We start from the raw sequence: 16,071 nt of genomic DNA, 5'->3' as shown, positions 1-16,071 counted from the left end.
TGCGTAATAATAATAATAACAATCAGGTTATTATTTATTATCAGGTATATATTACCTTTCCGAGGTAGCCTCAAACAAATAGACCCTAGCAGTTTGTGTGGGGCTGTATCTCAGCCCTGGTGATCTGGCAGGTGAGACCAGTCTGAGACAACTGGTGATGCCTGCAGAGAGAGCAGGTGAAGTGGTAGACAGTAAGATGATGCAGGCAGAGAGAGCAGGTGAAGTGGTAGACAGGAAGATGATGCAGGCAGGTGAGCTGGTAGACAGGAAGATGATGCAGGCAGAGAGAGCAGGTGAGCTGGTAGACAGGAAGATGATGCAGGCAGAGAGAGCAGGTGAAGTGGTAGACAGTAAGATGATGCAGGCAGAGAGAGCAGGTGAAGTGGTAGACAGGAAGATGATGCAGGCAGGTGAGCTGGTAGACAGGAAGATGATGCAGGCAGAGAGAGCAGGTGAGCTGGTAGACAGGAAGATGATGCAGGCAGAGAGAGCAGGTGAACTGGTAGACAGGAAGATGATGCAGGCAGGTGAGCTGGTAGACAGGAAGATGATGCAGGCAGAGAGAGCAGGTGAACTGGTAGACAGGAAGATGATGCAGGCAGAGAGAGCAGCGGAGCTGGTAGACAGGAAGATGATGCAGGCAGAGAGCAGGTGAGCTGGTAGACAGGAAGATGATGCAGGCAGAGAGCAGGTGAGCTGGTAGACAGGAAGATGATGCAGGCAGAGAGCAGCAGAGCTGGTAGACCGGGAGGCTGAGAGATGCAGAAGCTAAGTAAGTATAAAGCCTACTGAGGGCTGTGTCTCCAGGGAGAAGATAGAGAAGAGGACTTCCTAAATAATTTGTCAGGTTGATTTTATAGCGTGGTCCGGTTAGAGAAAGGCTACATGTTATTATGAAACCTATTTACTGTACCTGTACTGCTACCACACACACACACACACACACACACACACACACACACACACACACACACACACGTGAGGTCTCCCAGAGTACCAGGAAGTCTCAAACCTAGTGATGTGTGTCTGGCCCTTCTGATGTGTGTGAACATGGAGCCAGGAGGTCTGCTGGCCCTGCAACCACGGGAACAGGATGTGATGTCAGTATATTGGTACTGCCCTGATTGGCTGAGTAGGTCTTTAACCCCAGGCCAATGGCCTAAAGTAACAGAGCAGAGCAGGATCTAGAACCAATGAGGAGCCTAATTCATCAGCGGCGGGGCTTCTCAACAAGCTGCCTAAACGGACCAATCATAAGATGGTACAGGTGTTTTTTTCTATAGCTGTCCAGTGGAACGTTTGACCAAACTGACCTGGTAGTAAGCCCTTGAAAGCGCCTGGTCCAGATGAGGTCACTTCCTGTTCCTGTTGAGCATGTGCTCCTACACCTAGAGACTTGTTGGTTCATACCATCTTTCACCCTATGTGTTCATCCTAGACAGGTCTGACGAAAATACAGTTAGCTAATAAATAGGGTCAATGTAACACATTCGATTTTTCCGTCCCCGTTGGTGTTCAAACTATAGGTCAGTTCTATGAGTTCCAACTGGGAGGCAAATCAAGTGCACCCTTTGTAATGGATCCCAGGATGGTTTATACAGGCAGGGGGCCTAGAAGAGGGGGGCTGCTGGGAGGACTAATATAGCCTGAGCCGTGATTGGAGAACAATGTCAAACTTCCTGTGAGAGCCCCCTCCCACTGCATTCCTGTGTGTCACGGCCTGGGAAAGAATGTGTGCGTGTGATCACATACAGTAGCTCCCCTCTGGCCCTTTTGCCGTCCCTGTTTCCCCTTGTTCTTTCTCAAAGTGTTTGTGTGTATGTGTGTGTATCAAACAGTCGCTACACATGTAGGACCTTGGGTACAGCAGCAGGCTCCTGGTGCTTATATTTGGCAGCCAAGGGACATGGCCCTCAGATTCTAGGGGAAGCCCAATATAAAGCGAGGTGGGATGAAGCTATCAGTGTTTATAAGTGTTGGCATTTCTGGGAACTTTGATCAGAATTGAAACAGAGTCATTTGTGAATTCAAATAACGCTTCAAATGTGGTGCCACTATATGCCATGTGCAGAGACACACAGAGATATGGGTCAGTTGCTGGGTGTTTGGTTTCTGGCTTGTTAGTCCTCGGCCATTAATATCACTATCTGTGTGTGCGTGTGTGTGAGAAAGAATCTTGTTGGTGTCAGGGTATATATATCGCAGCCTTCAAATGGTATAAATAGCCTAACAAAGGCTGGCTACCATCCAGATATCACTAACATATTTATTCACTTATCATTCTAGGGCCTACATAGGCACAACACTAAGCTCCATACAGGACTATAAGTGTGTTTCACCGAGGAGAAACAAACATGTGAATCAGCTGAGCTGCCTGGATGATTTGAGGACAGCCACAGCGCCAGCACCTCTGGAGTCTTTGTGTGTATGTGGTGTGTGTGTGTGTGTGTGTGTGTGCACAACTGGGCTAAGTGTCTCCCAGAGGCCTTTGCATGTGGCTGACCCTGGGTCATGGGCCGCACAACAAGCACACTCCAAAGAATATGGAGGAGGGAGAGGGAGGACAGAAGGTCTTGACAACGAAGCCTTTCGTTGTCAGGAACAGGGTCCACGTGAGAAGGAAAGGAGGATGAGAAAGAGATGAAGAGGAAGGGAGTCCGATGTAAGGCGAGATGGAAAGAGAGGAACGGACTGGAGGGAAGGAGAGAGACAAAGAGAGGGGGGGAGGGAGGTCAGCGCAGGGCACGGGGCGGAGCATGGTCAGATTGAGCCGTGTAATACAAGGATTAAGAGTGAGGACTGTGAACACCAAATCCCCCCATTCTCCTGCTAATCCTCACCCAGGATCGAGGACACACCTATTGCGTGTGTGTGCCTGCATGGGTGTCATATTTGCCGGCACAGTGTTTTTTGTTTGTGTGTATGCTAGAGTGTGTGTGTGTGTGTGTGTGTGTGTGTGTGCATATAGTATACAGTATGAGGGCACGTGTGCCTCTGTTCTCTGTGCTACACTCAGATATGGCCTTTGAGATATTTTTAAAATGATCCCTGATGCTGATGCGATGTCTCTCTCTCTCTCTCTCTCTCTCTCTCTCTCTCTCTCTCACACACACACTCTCTTTCTCTCTCTCTCCACCTCTCTATGTGTACCTTCTGTATTGTTCAATACTGCCTTCTCTCCTGCCAGTACTTACACACCATTGGTGTGTGTATGTGTGGGACCAACCACAGCATAAGCTTGAGGGAACACACACACACTGTACATTGTTAATCACCGTCTCGCTGAGAGATTCTCACCTCCCCTCTGTCTCAGACACTCGCCATATTAATCATTCAGTGACCTTTGCTTAACCATAGAACTCTCCTTCCAGCCCCTACCACCTTTCCCGGTATCTGTCCAGCCTGACCCCCCCACCCCCCTCATCACACACACACACACCATTCCCAAGTGTCTCCCAAATTAGCGTTCTCAGGCACTGCTGTCAGTAGGGTAGTTGAGAGAGAAAGAGAGATGGGAAAAGAGAGGGAGGCATAGCAGGAGTGGGGGAGGGAGAGAGTGATGGAGAGAGGGTCAGAGAGAGAGAGAGAGAACTCCGAAACCGAGGGAAACAGTGTGGATGGAGACATTGATGTTTAGGGTGCTGACTGAGTGTGAACCAGCATAATCAGCCTTCGCCATGGCAACACAAGGCCCGGAGAACGACAGTTTAATTGAGATAGAAGGAGGATGAGGTATAGAGATGGAAGGGAGGGGGGTGGGGGTGGGGGGGGTTAGAGCGAAAAGAGAGGAAATGAGAGGTAGATAAGGTAGATATGCTGAAAGAGAAAGCAGAGGAAGGATCAATAGATCTAAGTGTTACTAATGCAGCCTGGCCTAGAGTACGGTTCTGTGATACGCAGTCCCCCAGCACTCTACTGTCTCCCCCAACTCCCTCCCTCACCATCCCTCCTCCTTCCCACCTCCTCTATCTCCCCATCCTCACCCACCTCCTCCTCCTGACTCACCGGACGGAGGAGCTTGGTTCTGTGGGATGTTTTGCTGTGTGATATTGACCGTCCCCTTTCTCTCCCACCCTCTGCCTCTCCCTCCCTCTCTCACAGATCTCCAGCCTCCAGCCTCCCTCTGGCATCTCTCCATCCGGGCTGGACTTACCTCACCCCCCCCTTCCCCACCCAGCAGGATTCACCCAACTGTGGCCCCCCAACCCTCTCGACAGACCTCTCCTCTTCTCCTCCACCTCTCCTTTCCTCCATTGCTTTTCCCCTCAGCTGCTGTAGGGATTGTGTGTAGAGACTGCAAGCTAGCAGCAGAGGCGGCAAAACAACTTTGTTGGACAAAACCTGGACACAGAAAACAGAAAGAGGAAGCAAAAACCAGGGCGTGGAGTCAAGAAGCAGGGAGAGGACACAAAAAGCAAGAAGAAGACACAAAAATTGGAAACGGGGGCAGCCTGAAAGCTTTACCATTGTCAAGAGGACTAGACTGTTAGCCACTGGGCAGCGCTCCTGGGTGGAGTTACAAGACAGTGCCCTGCTCAGGGGCACAAGGGCGTTCAGGGGAGGATGTGCTGATCAGTGGGAGCCAGACTTGAGGAGTGCTCCTGGGGGAGCCTAGTCCATCCTGTTCCTGCCCACCTACCGGCCTCCCCCCCCTCCTCCTTCCCCCTACGATCTCCACTCCTTCCCTACTTAGCCCCACCCCCCCCAGCCTCCACCATTCGCCCCTCTCTCGCTACGGCCGTCCTCCCCCCCCGCCCCCGCCCCCACCCCCATTCCCACCCTCCCTCCCACTCCCCCACTCACCACCATCATCATCACCACCATCACCACCATCACCACCCTTCGCACCCACACCCTCATCCGTCACCCCTCCCCCCTCCTCAACCTCTTCCTCTGTGACCATGGCGACGGCTGCGTCCTCCGCGCGGGAGCACCTGATGGTGGTCCAAAGGCGGAGTCCGCACATGCGCTACACCATCAGCCCCGAGAACCTCCGCAGCCTATCAGAGCAAGGGGGTGGGTCCAGGGGAGGGTCTGGGGAGTCTGGGGCGGAGCCTATGGGATTGCAGCGAGCCAATAGCGACACGGACCTGATGACGTCCGAGAGCCGGTCCTCTCTCACCGCCTCCACCTACCAGTTCACACTAGGCCACGCCCTCCAGAGCCCATTGGTCATCTCCTGGGACATCAAGGAGGAAGTAGATGCAACGGACTGGATCGGGTTATACCACATTGGTGAGGGGGGGGGGGGGGGAGGGTTGAGGGGGAGGTCAGTCTGAGTAACAGCAGCCTTACTAGACAGGGTCCTTTCTTCTAATCTTCCCTTCCTCCTCCTCCTTTCCTTATGTGTGTGTGTGTCACCTGTTAGGGCTGTGCTGGCTCTGTAGCTAGCATGTTTGTAGCGTGTTCTTGTCGTGACGCTAGCGTGACGTTGCCGTGTTTGTCTCTCCAGATGAGTCGTGCCCTGCTAACGTGTGGGACTCCAAGAACCGTGGGGTGAACGGAACCCAGCGGGGCCAGATCGTCTGGAGGCTGGAGCCTGGACCCTACTACATGGAGCGTGAGTGTGTCTGTGTGTGTGTGCGTGTGCGTGTTGATATGAACATGGGCTCGTGTGGAAGCAGTATTTTCAAGTGCCCGTTGTGTGTGTGTGGTGGTGTGTTTTTTCTCCCCAGCTGAGACAAAGATCTGTTTTAAGTACTACCATGGAGTGAGTGGAGCCCTGAGAGCTACAACGCCCTGCATCACGGTCAAAAACCCTGGAGTCACGGTCAGTGTGTGTGTGTGTGTTCCCTCGGAGCAATGTCACCAGCTGTTATGTATTAATATGATATGAAACTGCGAGGGTGTTAATCCTGCTGTCTGATTGGCTGGCAAGAGGCCTGTGTTGGTCTGTGAAACTGCTGAGTGACATCCTCCCAGTGGATCTCTCATTGGCTCTCTCCTGATCAGGTGGGAGCCGAGGGTCAAGCGGAGGGCCAATCGGTGACAGAGCACTGTCGTAGACTGGTCAGCTTCACCCTATCAGGTGAGTCCTGGGGTCAGGGTCCCCACCCCAACCCACAGGAACGGATTAATATACGGGTTGAATGATTGATCATCTTTCATCCTGTCTGTCAGCAGTATTCCTATCCTGTTGTCTACGGTTGCTTAATCCTGAGGGGGATGGTCATTTGGAGGTGTGGAACTCGTGGACTCTGCTCCGTGTGTATGAATGACTCCTGTGCGTGTGTGTGTGTGCAGACCTGCGTGCGCTGGGTCTGAAGAAGGGCATGTTCTTCAACCCTGACCCGTACCTGAAGATGTCCATCCAGCCAGGAAGGAGGCGGGGCCTGCCGGCGTTCACACACCACGGACAAGAACGTCGCTCCGCCATCGTCACCAACACCACCAACCCTGTCTGGCACGGAGAGGTGGGGCACACACACACACCAACCCTGTCTGGCACGGAGAGGTGGGGCACACACACCAACCCTGTCTGGCACGGAGAGGTGGGGCACACACACCAACCCTGTCTGGCACGGAGAGGTGGGGCACACACACACACCCTGTCTGGCACGGAGAGGTGGGGCACACACACACACCAACCCTGTCTGGCACGGAGAGGTGGGGCACACACACCAACCCTGTCTGGCACGGAGAGGTGGGGCACACACACCAACCCTGTCTGGCACGGAGAGGTGGGGCACACACACACACCCTGTCTGGCACGGAGAGGTGGGGCACACACACCAACCCTGTCTGGCACCCACCTGTCTGGAGGGGGGGATGTTTACTTGGCTGAAACGTTTGGCAGCTTATTTTTTGAAATCTCACCTTTTATGTTTCTTTTTTTTATTTTCTTCCTTCATCACTCTTCCTCTTTGACCTCCATCCCTCCATCCCTGTCTCTTTAGAAGTATACATTTGTGGCTCTGATGACTGACGTGCTGGAAATTGAAGTGAAGGATAAGTTTGCCAAGAGTCGACCAATCATCAAGCGTTTCCTAGGTCAGCTGACCATCCCTGTGCAGAGGCTCTTAGAGAGGCCTGCAGCAGAGTACGTACAGATAGACACACACACATATACATGCATACTGACACACACATGTACACACACGCGGTTTATCTCATCAATATTGACGACCTATCGATCCTCATCAAGCTGTGTGTGTGTGTCCTCAGAGAGCAGTGTGTCAGCTACCCTCTGTCTCGCCGTCTGCCCACGGACAATGTCAGTGGGCAGCTGCAGTTCAGGATCACCTCCACCGGGCATGACGGTGAGACAAGAGCCTGCGTGGGTGTTTGGAAGGGTTTAGATGAGGGTGTGCGTTTTGGAATTGTTTGTATGAGTGTGTGTGTGTGTGGAAGTGTTTGTAAAAGCATGTGTGTGTGTGTGGAAATGTTTGGAAGAGCGTGCATGATGTGTTTATATGAGGGTGTGTGTGCTTGTCATCAAATCTTGGTTCCTCCCTGTCTATCCCTCCCTTCTTTCATCCAATCAGAGGCCTCTCCAGATGCGCTGGGCTCCATTTTGGGGGCATCAGCCAACGGGGACCCTGGCAGCCCGTCAGACGATGAGGACCAGCTCCACCCCGCCCCCCGCCACCGGGGCCCCTCCCCCACCGGCTCTGAAGGCTCGCTGGTGGCTGAGGGTCTGCGCAACGGGGAGGGGCTTGGGGAGATGGACGAGGAAGTCTGGAGGGAGGGGGAGGAGAGGAGGAGGTCCTGGAAGGAACCAACACAGGAAGCCACACCCACCGGCAGGTTTCGTTGAATGACTACCTGGATGCCATTGAGGCATCTAAGGCTCCGGGGGGGGTGGGGCCTATGGGTGGGGTGTCGCCACGGTTACGTTCCAGCTTCCCCACGGACACGCGGTTGTCGGCCATGTTGCACATCGACTCTGACGAGGACGAGGAAGCGGAGCCACACGTGGACCAATCGCAGCTGGGCAGGAAGGCTGTGGCGCAGACAGGCTTGGACAATGGGGTGCAGGCATGTGGGGGGAGCCCCGTGGTCTCTGAGCAGGGACAGCAAGGTAGAGAGGAGCAGGCGGGGGGGAGGGAGACACGGCCGGGCCTGGGGCCGGGGTCGGGGCTGGGGTCGAGGCTGAGAAAGAGGCTAGTTGCGTGATGGAGGCGCCATCTGAAGTTGAGGCTGGCTCTTCTTCACGGTCTTCGACTTGTGAAGCCGGTGCTGCTGCTCCACCTGAAGCCCTGGGGGCGCCAGAGAGCAGCAGCCAGATCACCCCAGCTGATAGGACAGCCAGCACCTCCCTCCCTGCTCCTGCTACCCAGACAGCTCAAGAGAGACAGGTGAGATCTCCACCTCCTATCCTCTCCACCTGCCCTCTTCTCCACCTCCTCTCCACCTGCCCTATTCTCCACCTCCTCACCACCTGCCCTCCTCTCCCCTCTCCCCTATTGCCTAACTCCTCTCCACCTCCTCTCCACTTGCCCTCTTCTCCACCTCCTCTTCCCTCCTTTATACTTCCTCTCCATGTCTTATTAGCACAGAAAAGTTCAGGCTGACCCAAGGGTAGCAGCATTGGCTCCAGTGAACATCTGTGGTAACTTTCCATGTTGAACACAGTCCTCCTATTCCCCCTCTTTCTCCATTCTCTACACCCCTCCCTCCTTCCCTTGCTCCACCCCTAATTTACATTCTGTTCTACCAGGAAGGGGAGAGTATACAGGAAATAGCTCCCAAGGCTGAGGAGGAAGGGGCGGAGTCCTGCACCAGAGAGGTGGGAGGAGTCTGTCACATCACTGACCAGGGTGGTGGGGGAGGGGCATCGGAAGGGAGGACCAATGAAGAGGAGGAGGGCGGCGACATCTGGCAGAGGAGGCAGAGCATGCAGGCCTCTGGGGGTGCGCCAAAGACAGAGGGGGCGGCCGAGCCGGGTGGAGCTACGGAGCCCTGTCCCAGTGTGGCTGAGATGGACCGAGAGCCAGGTGAGACTGGGACTATAGGTGCACTTGATTTACTAGAGCTGGATGGTTGTATTGGTTGGACTGTTCAGACTTGACTTTTGTAAACTTGTGTGTGTGTGTGCGTGTCACAGGGGCTGCAGTGAACGGTCACCAGTCTGTCCGCTCTCTTCCTTCTGTCCGTCATGACATCAGCCGATACCAGAGGGTGGAAGAGGCCCTTCCTCCCAGTAAGTGTGTGTGTGTGTGTGGACACCTGGGAGGCTCATATCTGTGTGTGTGTGTGTGTGACTGTGCTCGTTGAACTGCTGGACTAAACCGGTGTGTGTGTGTGTGTTCAGACTGGGAGGCTCGTATCGACAGTCACGGTCGGATCTTCTACGTGGACCATGTGAACAGGACCACCACCTGGCAGAGACCCACCGCCCCCCCCGCACCCCAGCTGCTGCAGAGGTCCGACTCCATCCAGCAGATGGAGCAGCTCAACAGACGGTCAGGACCACACACACACACACACACACATATACATACAGTGCACGCATATGTATATTCGCACACCCACATTCTCTCTCTCTCTGTCCATCCTCCTCTTCTCTCAGGTACCAGAGCATCCACCGGACAATGACCAATGAGAGGACGGAGGAGCCGATAAATGATCTGCCTCCTGACGAGCCAGACCTGACCAGCCCCACCCTACCCGGTAGCCTCCCAGTGCATCTTGGGAGATGTAGTCAAACCAGCTAGTCTGCTTTACTGTATGTCGGTGCCCTGAATTGAAAACCTGTATTTATGGTGTGTGTGTGTTCCAGAGTACCGGAGGGATGGTGTGGTGGTCCCCTCCAGCTCCAGGTCTCGTCTGTCTCTGCTCCTCCAGTCTCCCAGCGCCAAGTTCCTCACCAGCCCAGACTTCTTCACTGTGCTGCATTCCAACCCTGTAAGAACACACACACACACGCACACTACAAACACAAACGCCATGCACTCACACACCAAAAACACACACACAAACGCACGCATACATACAGGCACATTAATAGACACACACAATCGAGTATCCTTTTTGGAAGAAGAAATCTAACTGTGTGTGTGTGTGTCCAGAGTGCCTACCGTATGTTCACCACCAACGCCTGTCTGAAGCACATGATCAGCAAGGTGCGGCGAGACGGCCATCACTATGAGCGTTACCAGCACAACCGTGACCTAGTGACCTTCCTCAACATGTTCTCCAACAAGCAGCTGGAGCTGCCGAGGGGCTGGGAGATGAAGCACGACCACACTGGCAAGGTACAGGACACACACCTGGTACAGAACACACACCTGGTACAAGACACACACCTGGTACAGAACACACACCTGGTACAGGACACATACCTGGTACAGAACACACACCTGTTACAGAACACACACCTGGTACAGGACACACACCCGGTACAGGACACACACCTGGTACAGGACACACACATGGTACAGGATCCAGACCTGGTACAGGACACACACCTGGTACAGGACACACACCCGGTACAGGACACACACCTGGTACAGGACACACACCCGGTACAGGACACACACCCGGTACAGGACACACACCTGGTACAGGATCCAGACCTGGTACAGGACACACACCCGGTACAGGACACACACCTGGTACAGAACACACACCTGGTACAGGATACACACCTGGTACAGGACATAAACCCGATACAGGACTCTGCTCCTGGTAGGATCCAGACCTGGTACAGGACACATACCTGGTAGAGGACACTGCTCCTGGTACAAGCCTCTATTCTCTCAAGCAGCTCTAGCATGTGTGTGTGTGTTCTACAGCCTTTCTTTGTGGACCATAACTGCCGTGCCACCACGTTCATCGATCCTCGGTTGCCCCTGCAGAGTGCCCGCCCTGCCGGCCTGCTGGCACACCGCCAACACCTGACCCGTCAACGCAGCCACAGTGCAGGGGAAGTCAGCCCACGGCGCATGGTGAGACACACACCCACACACTCCTGTGGACCAACAAGCCCACACACGTGTACAGCGCATATACACACACAGCATGGTATGCTTACTCAACTCAATCCTCTGTGTGTGTGTGTGTGTGCGTGATCCAGGTGAGTGATGACCCTCGTCACTCTGGGCCTCCAGTCTTGCCTCGGCCCTCCAGCACATTTAGCTCTGCCAACCGCGGCCAACACCAAGACATGGTACCAGTGGGTGAGTAACCACACACCGCATTCTCCTCAGTATCAGTATCAACACTTCACGCACTTTGCATATCAACACTTCCTACTACCATACACTATTACACCATCTAGAGTCAGTGGAAATCAGGACAAAATTCAGCACTGAACCCTCCCTCAAAAAATCTGTCCTCCAATCCTCTCTCAGCTTACAACGACAAGATTGTGGCATTTCTACGTCAGCCCAACATCACTGAGATTCTGCAGGAGAGACAGCCAGAATATATCAGGAACCACTCGCTCAGGTCTGTGCACGGCAACATGCACACTGTACGTACACAAACTGTATACACACCAACTCAAAAATGCTTATATATATATACTGTATATATGTGTGTGTGTGTGTCTACAGGGAGAAGGTGCAGCTGATTCGGAATGAGGGAGTGTCAGGATTGGCCAGACTGTCAGGAGATGCAGACCTGGTCATCCTGCTGAGGTGAGACAGACAGGCAGACAGACAGGCAGCCATATAGACAGGTAGACAGGCAGACAGATAGATGGACAGACAACACAGACAGACAAGTGGACAGGCAGGCAGGCAGAAAGACAGATTGGCAGGCTGGTAGACATATATACAGATTCGTATTATTGTCTTTCTGAAACTGTTAGTCAACTGACTCTCTGGTCTTCCCGTGGCAGTCTGTTTGAGGAGGAAGTGATGTCGTATGTCCCTCCCCATGCCTTACTGCACCCCAGCTACTGCCACTCACCACGAGGATCACCTGTATCCTCCCCTCAGAACTCACCTGGTGAGAACTGTCTCTCTCTCTTCTCTCTCTCTCTTTCTCACCCAGCCCTTTTAGAGTCTCAACCTGGGTCTCTCGCCCTCTCTCTCTCCTTCTCTCTCCACCGCAGGTACCCAGAGAGCCAATGCCAGGGCCCCTGCCCCGTATAAGAGGGACTTTGAGGCCAAGCTGAGGAACTTCTACAGGAAGCTGGAGACCAAGGGCTACGGCCAGGGCCCTGGCAAACTAAAGTAGGGGCCATCTCCCACCCTATACTAACCCTAACCCTATTTCAGTGATTGAACATGGCCAAAGAATTCCAGTGTACTTGTCCTTGTTGCGAATGGCAAAAAATGTGGAACTTGAATTTGAAATGCCGAGATCCTCTCACCTTTTAAGTCCCGAATCTGGAAAACACGGAATTAACGTATCCCCCCCCCCCCCCCCCAGGTTGATCATCCGTAGGGACCACCTGCTGGAAGATGCCTTCAACCAGATCATGTGTTACTCCCGTAAAGACCTGCAGAGGAGCAAGCTCTACGTCAGCTTCGTAGGGGAGGAGGGGTGAGTGTGTGGGGAGGGGGGGAGGACGTCTGAAAGAAGGCTCGGTCGAGGGTCAATACAGAATTCTCACAGATACAATCCACCAGTGTCAACGTGTGTGGGTGTGTGTCTGTGTGTGTGTTCCAGGCTGGACTACAGTGGTCCTTCCAGGGAGTTCTTCTTCCTGGTTTCCAGGGAGCTGTTCAACCCTTATTATGGTCTGTTTGAGTACTCAGCCAACGACACCTACACCGTGCAGATCAGCCCCATGTCGGCCTTCGTAGACAACCACCATGAGTGGTAAGACCTGGGGAGAGAGAGTGTGTGTGTGTGTGTGTGTGTGTGTTTGTGTGTAAAGATGGCGGTGGATGGGAGAAGATGATGACACTGGAATTGCCGTTTGTATGTCGTTTTTATTGTAAAACTTAAAACACAAACATACAGTAAATGAATCTCTTTTTTCCCTCTGTCAATTTCCCTCTCTCGCCCCTCTCAGGTTCAGGTTCAGTGGTCGTATTTTGGGTCTGACCCTGATCCACCAGTATCTGTTAGATGCCTTCTTCACCAGACCCTTCTACAAGGGCCTGCTGCGCATGTAAGCCCACGCAAACACATGCGTACACATACACGCAAACACACACGCACAGTATACGCACGCATACACATACAGCCCAATGTTAACGACAGTCCTGTGTCCCTAGCATGTGCGAGCTGAGTGATCTGGAGTACCTGGATGAGGAGTTCCACCAGAGCCTGCAGTGGATGAAGGACAACGACATCGAGGACTCCCTGGAGCTCACCTTCACCGTCAACGAGGAGGTGTTCGGACAGGTCAGACACAGACAGCCTTATGGCCATAGACACAAAGTAACCATCTTTAAAGAGGTCTTCTAATGCGTGTGTGTGTGTGTGTGTGTGTGTGTGTGTAGATCACGGAGCGGGAGCTGAAGCCTGGTGGAGCCAACATCCCAGTGACGGAGAAGAACAAGAAGGAGTACATGGAGCGCATGGTGAAGTGGCGCATCGAGAGGGGCGTGGTGCAGCAGACTGAGAGCCTGGTCCGGGGCTTCTACGAGGTGGGATGCCTGGGGTTCTAGAACGCTGTCAGTCCTGGCTGTCCAACACACCTGATTCAAATGCATGTTCGTTACCAGGCTTCTACAGAGCTAGATAACGACCCTTTTATTTGAATCAGGTGTGTTGGAGCAGGGAAACATCTAAAACATGCAGGACAGGGGGTCCCTGAGGACAGGGTTGAGAACCACTGTTCTAAAACATTGTCAGCCTGGTTTGGAAGTTCTAGAAAACGGACCGGCTAGATTTGAGGTTCTAAAAAAAAAAACAGCCGTCTCATCTCAGATCTTTCTAGAATACGGGGGCCCAATGTGTGTGTGTCTTACCAGGTGGTGGATGCCAGGCTGGTATCAGTATTCGATGCTCGGGAGCTGGAGCTGGTGATTGCTGGCACGGCTGAGATCGACCTGGTGGACTGGAGGAACAACACAGAGTATAGAGGAGGTATGGGCGGGGGGAGGGGCAGCTCTGGAGAAGATCTGAAGGATAGGAAGGATGACTATTGATTAATCCCTTCCACTGTCTGCCTTTCAGGTTACCATGACAACCACATAGTGATCAGGTGGTTCTGGGCAGCGGTGGAGAGGTTCAACAACGAGCAGCGACTAAGACTGCTGCAGGTGTGTGTGTGTGTGTGTTTGGGAGGGGTGTACATATTCTTCCACTTTCTTCTCTCTTTTCTATTTCCTTCTTTCCCTTTGCTGTCAATGATTAGAACAATCTCTTCCCCCCCCCCCTCTCTCTCTCTCTCTCTCTCTCTCTCTCTAGTTTGTGACAGGCACCTCCAGTATTCCCTACGAAGGCTTCGCTTCTCTGCGTGGCAGCAACGGACCCCGCAGGTTCTGTGTGGAGAAGTGGGGCAAGGTCACCTCCCTACCCCGGTAATACACCCTCACCCTACCTCTAGTATCTGGCAACTCCTGTTAACTTAGGAACGGTGGTCTAATATACCAAACGTGTGTGTGTGTGTGTGTCCAGGGCTCACACTTGCTTCAACCGTCTGGACCTGCCTCCGTACCCGTCGTTCTCCATGCTGTATGAGAAGATGCTTACTGCTGTGGAGGAGACTTCCACCTTCGGACTGGAGTGACCCCTGACCCCTGACCCAGTCCTGGGGGCTGTCTCTCCTCCTGATATCAGTCAACATCTAGGAACCCACATTCAAGACAATGGGAATATAGACTCCATGACACACACTCACACACACTGCCGGGACTGAGTTCACTCAGAAGGTTGTGCCTGAGCTCACAGTGATTACCAGAGGGTGGCTCCCCTGGTGGTCTGGAGGTATTGGAGGTGGTGCACCAACAACAGCAGCAGCCCTCAGATGACTCACCATGGGAGTCTGCAGCTCTGATTGGATGAGTCATGGAACTAGGCTCAGACAGAACAGTAAACTGCCGTTATCTTCCGCAAGACTTTGTCAATGTTTTAGTTCTCATAATTAGGGCGTAATCTTATCCTTGTTGCTTTACGTCAACCTACTCTGCTAAGATTGAGGAACGCTCCTAAAAAACCTTCAACTTTGACAGTTTTGTTGTGTTTTTAACCTCCTTCTCTTGTCTACTACATGTCTGACACTTTCTACCGATGTTAGTTTTTTCCTCGTATATACTGCCCTGTTTTGCTAAGTGGGCCATGTTGAGTACATTAATCTAACTAATGTTTTGATATGCAGACTGAGGATTGTGACTTGCTGACACTTGTTTGTTTACATATGAAGGTGGATGTACCGTGATAGTAGGTAACTAACAGCTGCACACGTACACACACACATGCACACATACGCGTGCAGCTACACATACACACACACCCACACACACAATTACAGTAAGGAGCACACATAACACTATTTCAGGCATGCAGACACACAGGCATACATCTGTGTGTGTGTGTGTCTGTCTCTATCTTACTCCCTCTCTTTCACACACACACACAACCCTTTTTCCTTTCATATCATGATAGACATGCCTCTGCAGTGCTCCTAAGTATTTGCACTGAATGTACCAAAGGTTGGGGGCCATAAACAGCCTTCTCTCTCTCTCTCTATCTCCATTTCTCTCCTAAATCTCTTACAAAGATTACACTACCATCGAATGTTACACCACCCTTAACCATATCTAAACACAAACACTCACGCACACTGCCACACAGAGGACACTACCACCTTTGTGACTAATCTGAAAGTTGCATCCGTGTTTCAGTCATTCTCACATGTTTTGTATCAGAATGTTTAATTCACTGCTCAGAATGTTTCACTGCCCTCGCCCTGCCAGCAACAGCCTAGCTACTGGCTGCCTGGTTGACTGACTTGTTGGCGCGTTGCTTGACTGTCGTTAGTCACTTTCTGGCTGTCACTGGTCATTGACTGACTTGCTGATTTTCTGACTGGTTGTTTAGATTTTCCAGCAGACTTCCTGACTGTCACTGGCCATTGACTGGCTAGCTGACCGGCAGGTGTGGGGTGTTTGTGGTTGTGTCTTTGTCAGAGCTACACTCTATGCAAAGCTTTTTTTCTCTTGGTCACTCTTATATGATTGTATGACATAGATAAAATTAATTGAAGAAATGTTCCACTCCCGT

General features: G+C 52.5%; 1 protein-coding gene across 1 annotated transcript; it reads left to right on the top strand.

The window, feature by feature from the left end:
* The first annotated feature begins 4,819 nt into the window (after positions 1-4,819).
* hecw2b (HECT, C2 and WW domain containing E3 ubiquitin protein ligase 2b) lies at positions 4,820-16,057 on the top strand. The gene is given in 31 exon segments (XM_084668607.1): positions 4,820-5,235; positions 5,453-5,560; positions 5,676-5,770; positions 5,953-6,028; positions 6,244-6,413; positions 6,897-7,039; positions 7,165-7,259; positions 7,485-7,688; positions 7,691-8,072; positions 8,108-8,297; positions 8,660-8,936; positions 9,047-9,142; positions 9,254-9,404; positions 9,512-9,612; positions 9,722-9,846; positions 10,011-10,196; positions 10,737-10,889; positions 11,018-11,120; positions 11,295-11,391; positions 11,499-11,582; positions 11,786-11,895; positions 12,002-12,122; positions 12,322-12,435; positions 12,562-12,714; positions 12,911-13,009; positions 13,116-13,245; positions 13,344-13,490; positions 13,818-13,932; positions 14,023-14,108; positions 14,257-14,369; positions 14,467-16,057. Coding segments are annotated over 31 exon segments (4,470 nt in total). The 5' UTR covers positions 4,820-4,901; the 3' UTR covers positions 14,579-16,057.
* The last annotated feature ends 14 nt before the right edge of the window (positions 16,058-16,071 follow it).

This window comes from Hypomesus nipponensis, chromosome 12 (genome assembly GCF_054491055.1).
Source record: "Hypomesus nipponensis isolate SF chromosome 12, ASM5449105v1, whole genome shotgun sequence".
NCBI classification, from domain to species: Eukaryota; Metazoa; Chordata; class Actinopteri; order Osmeriformes; family Osmeridae; genus Hypomesus; species Hypomesus nipponensis.
Note: the sequence above shows the minus strand (reverse complement) of the source record. Positions and strands in the feature narration are given on the sequence as shown.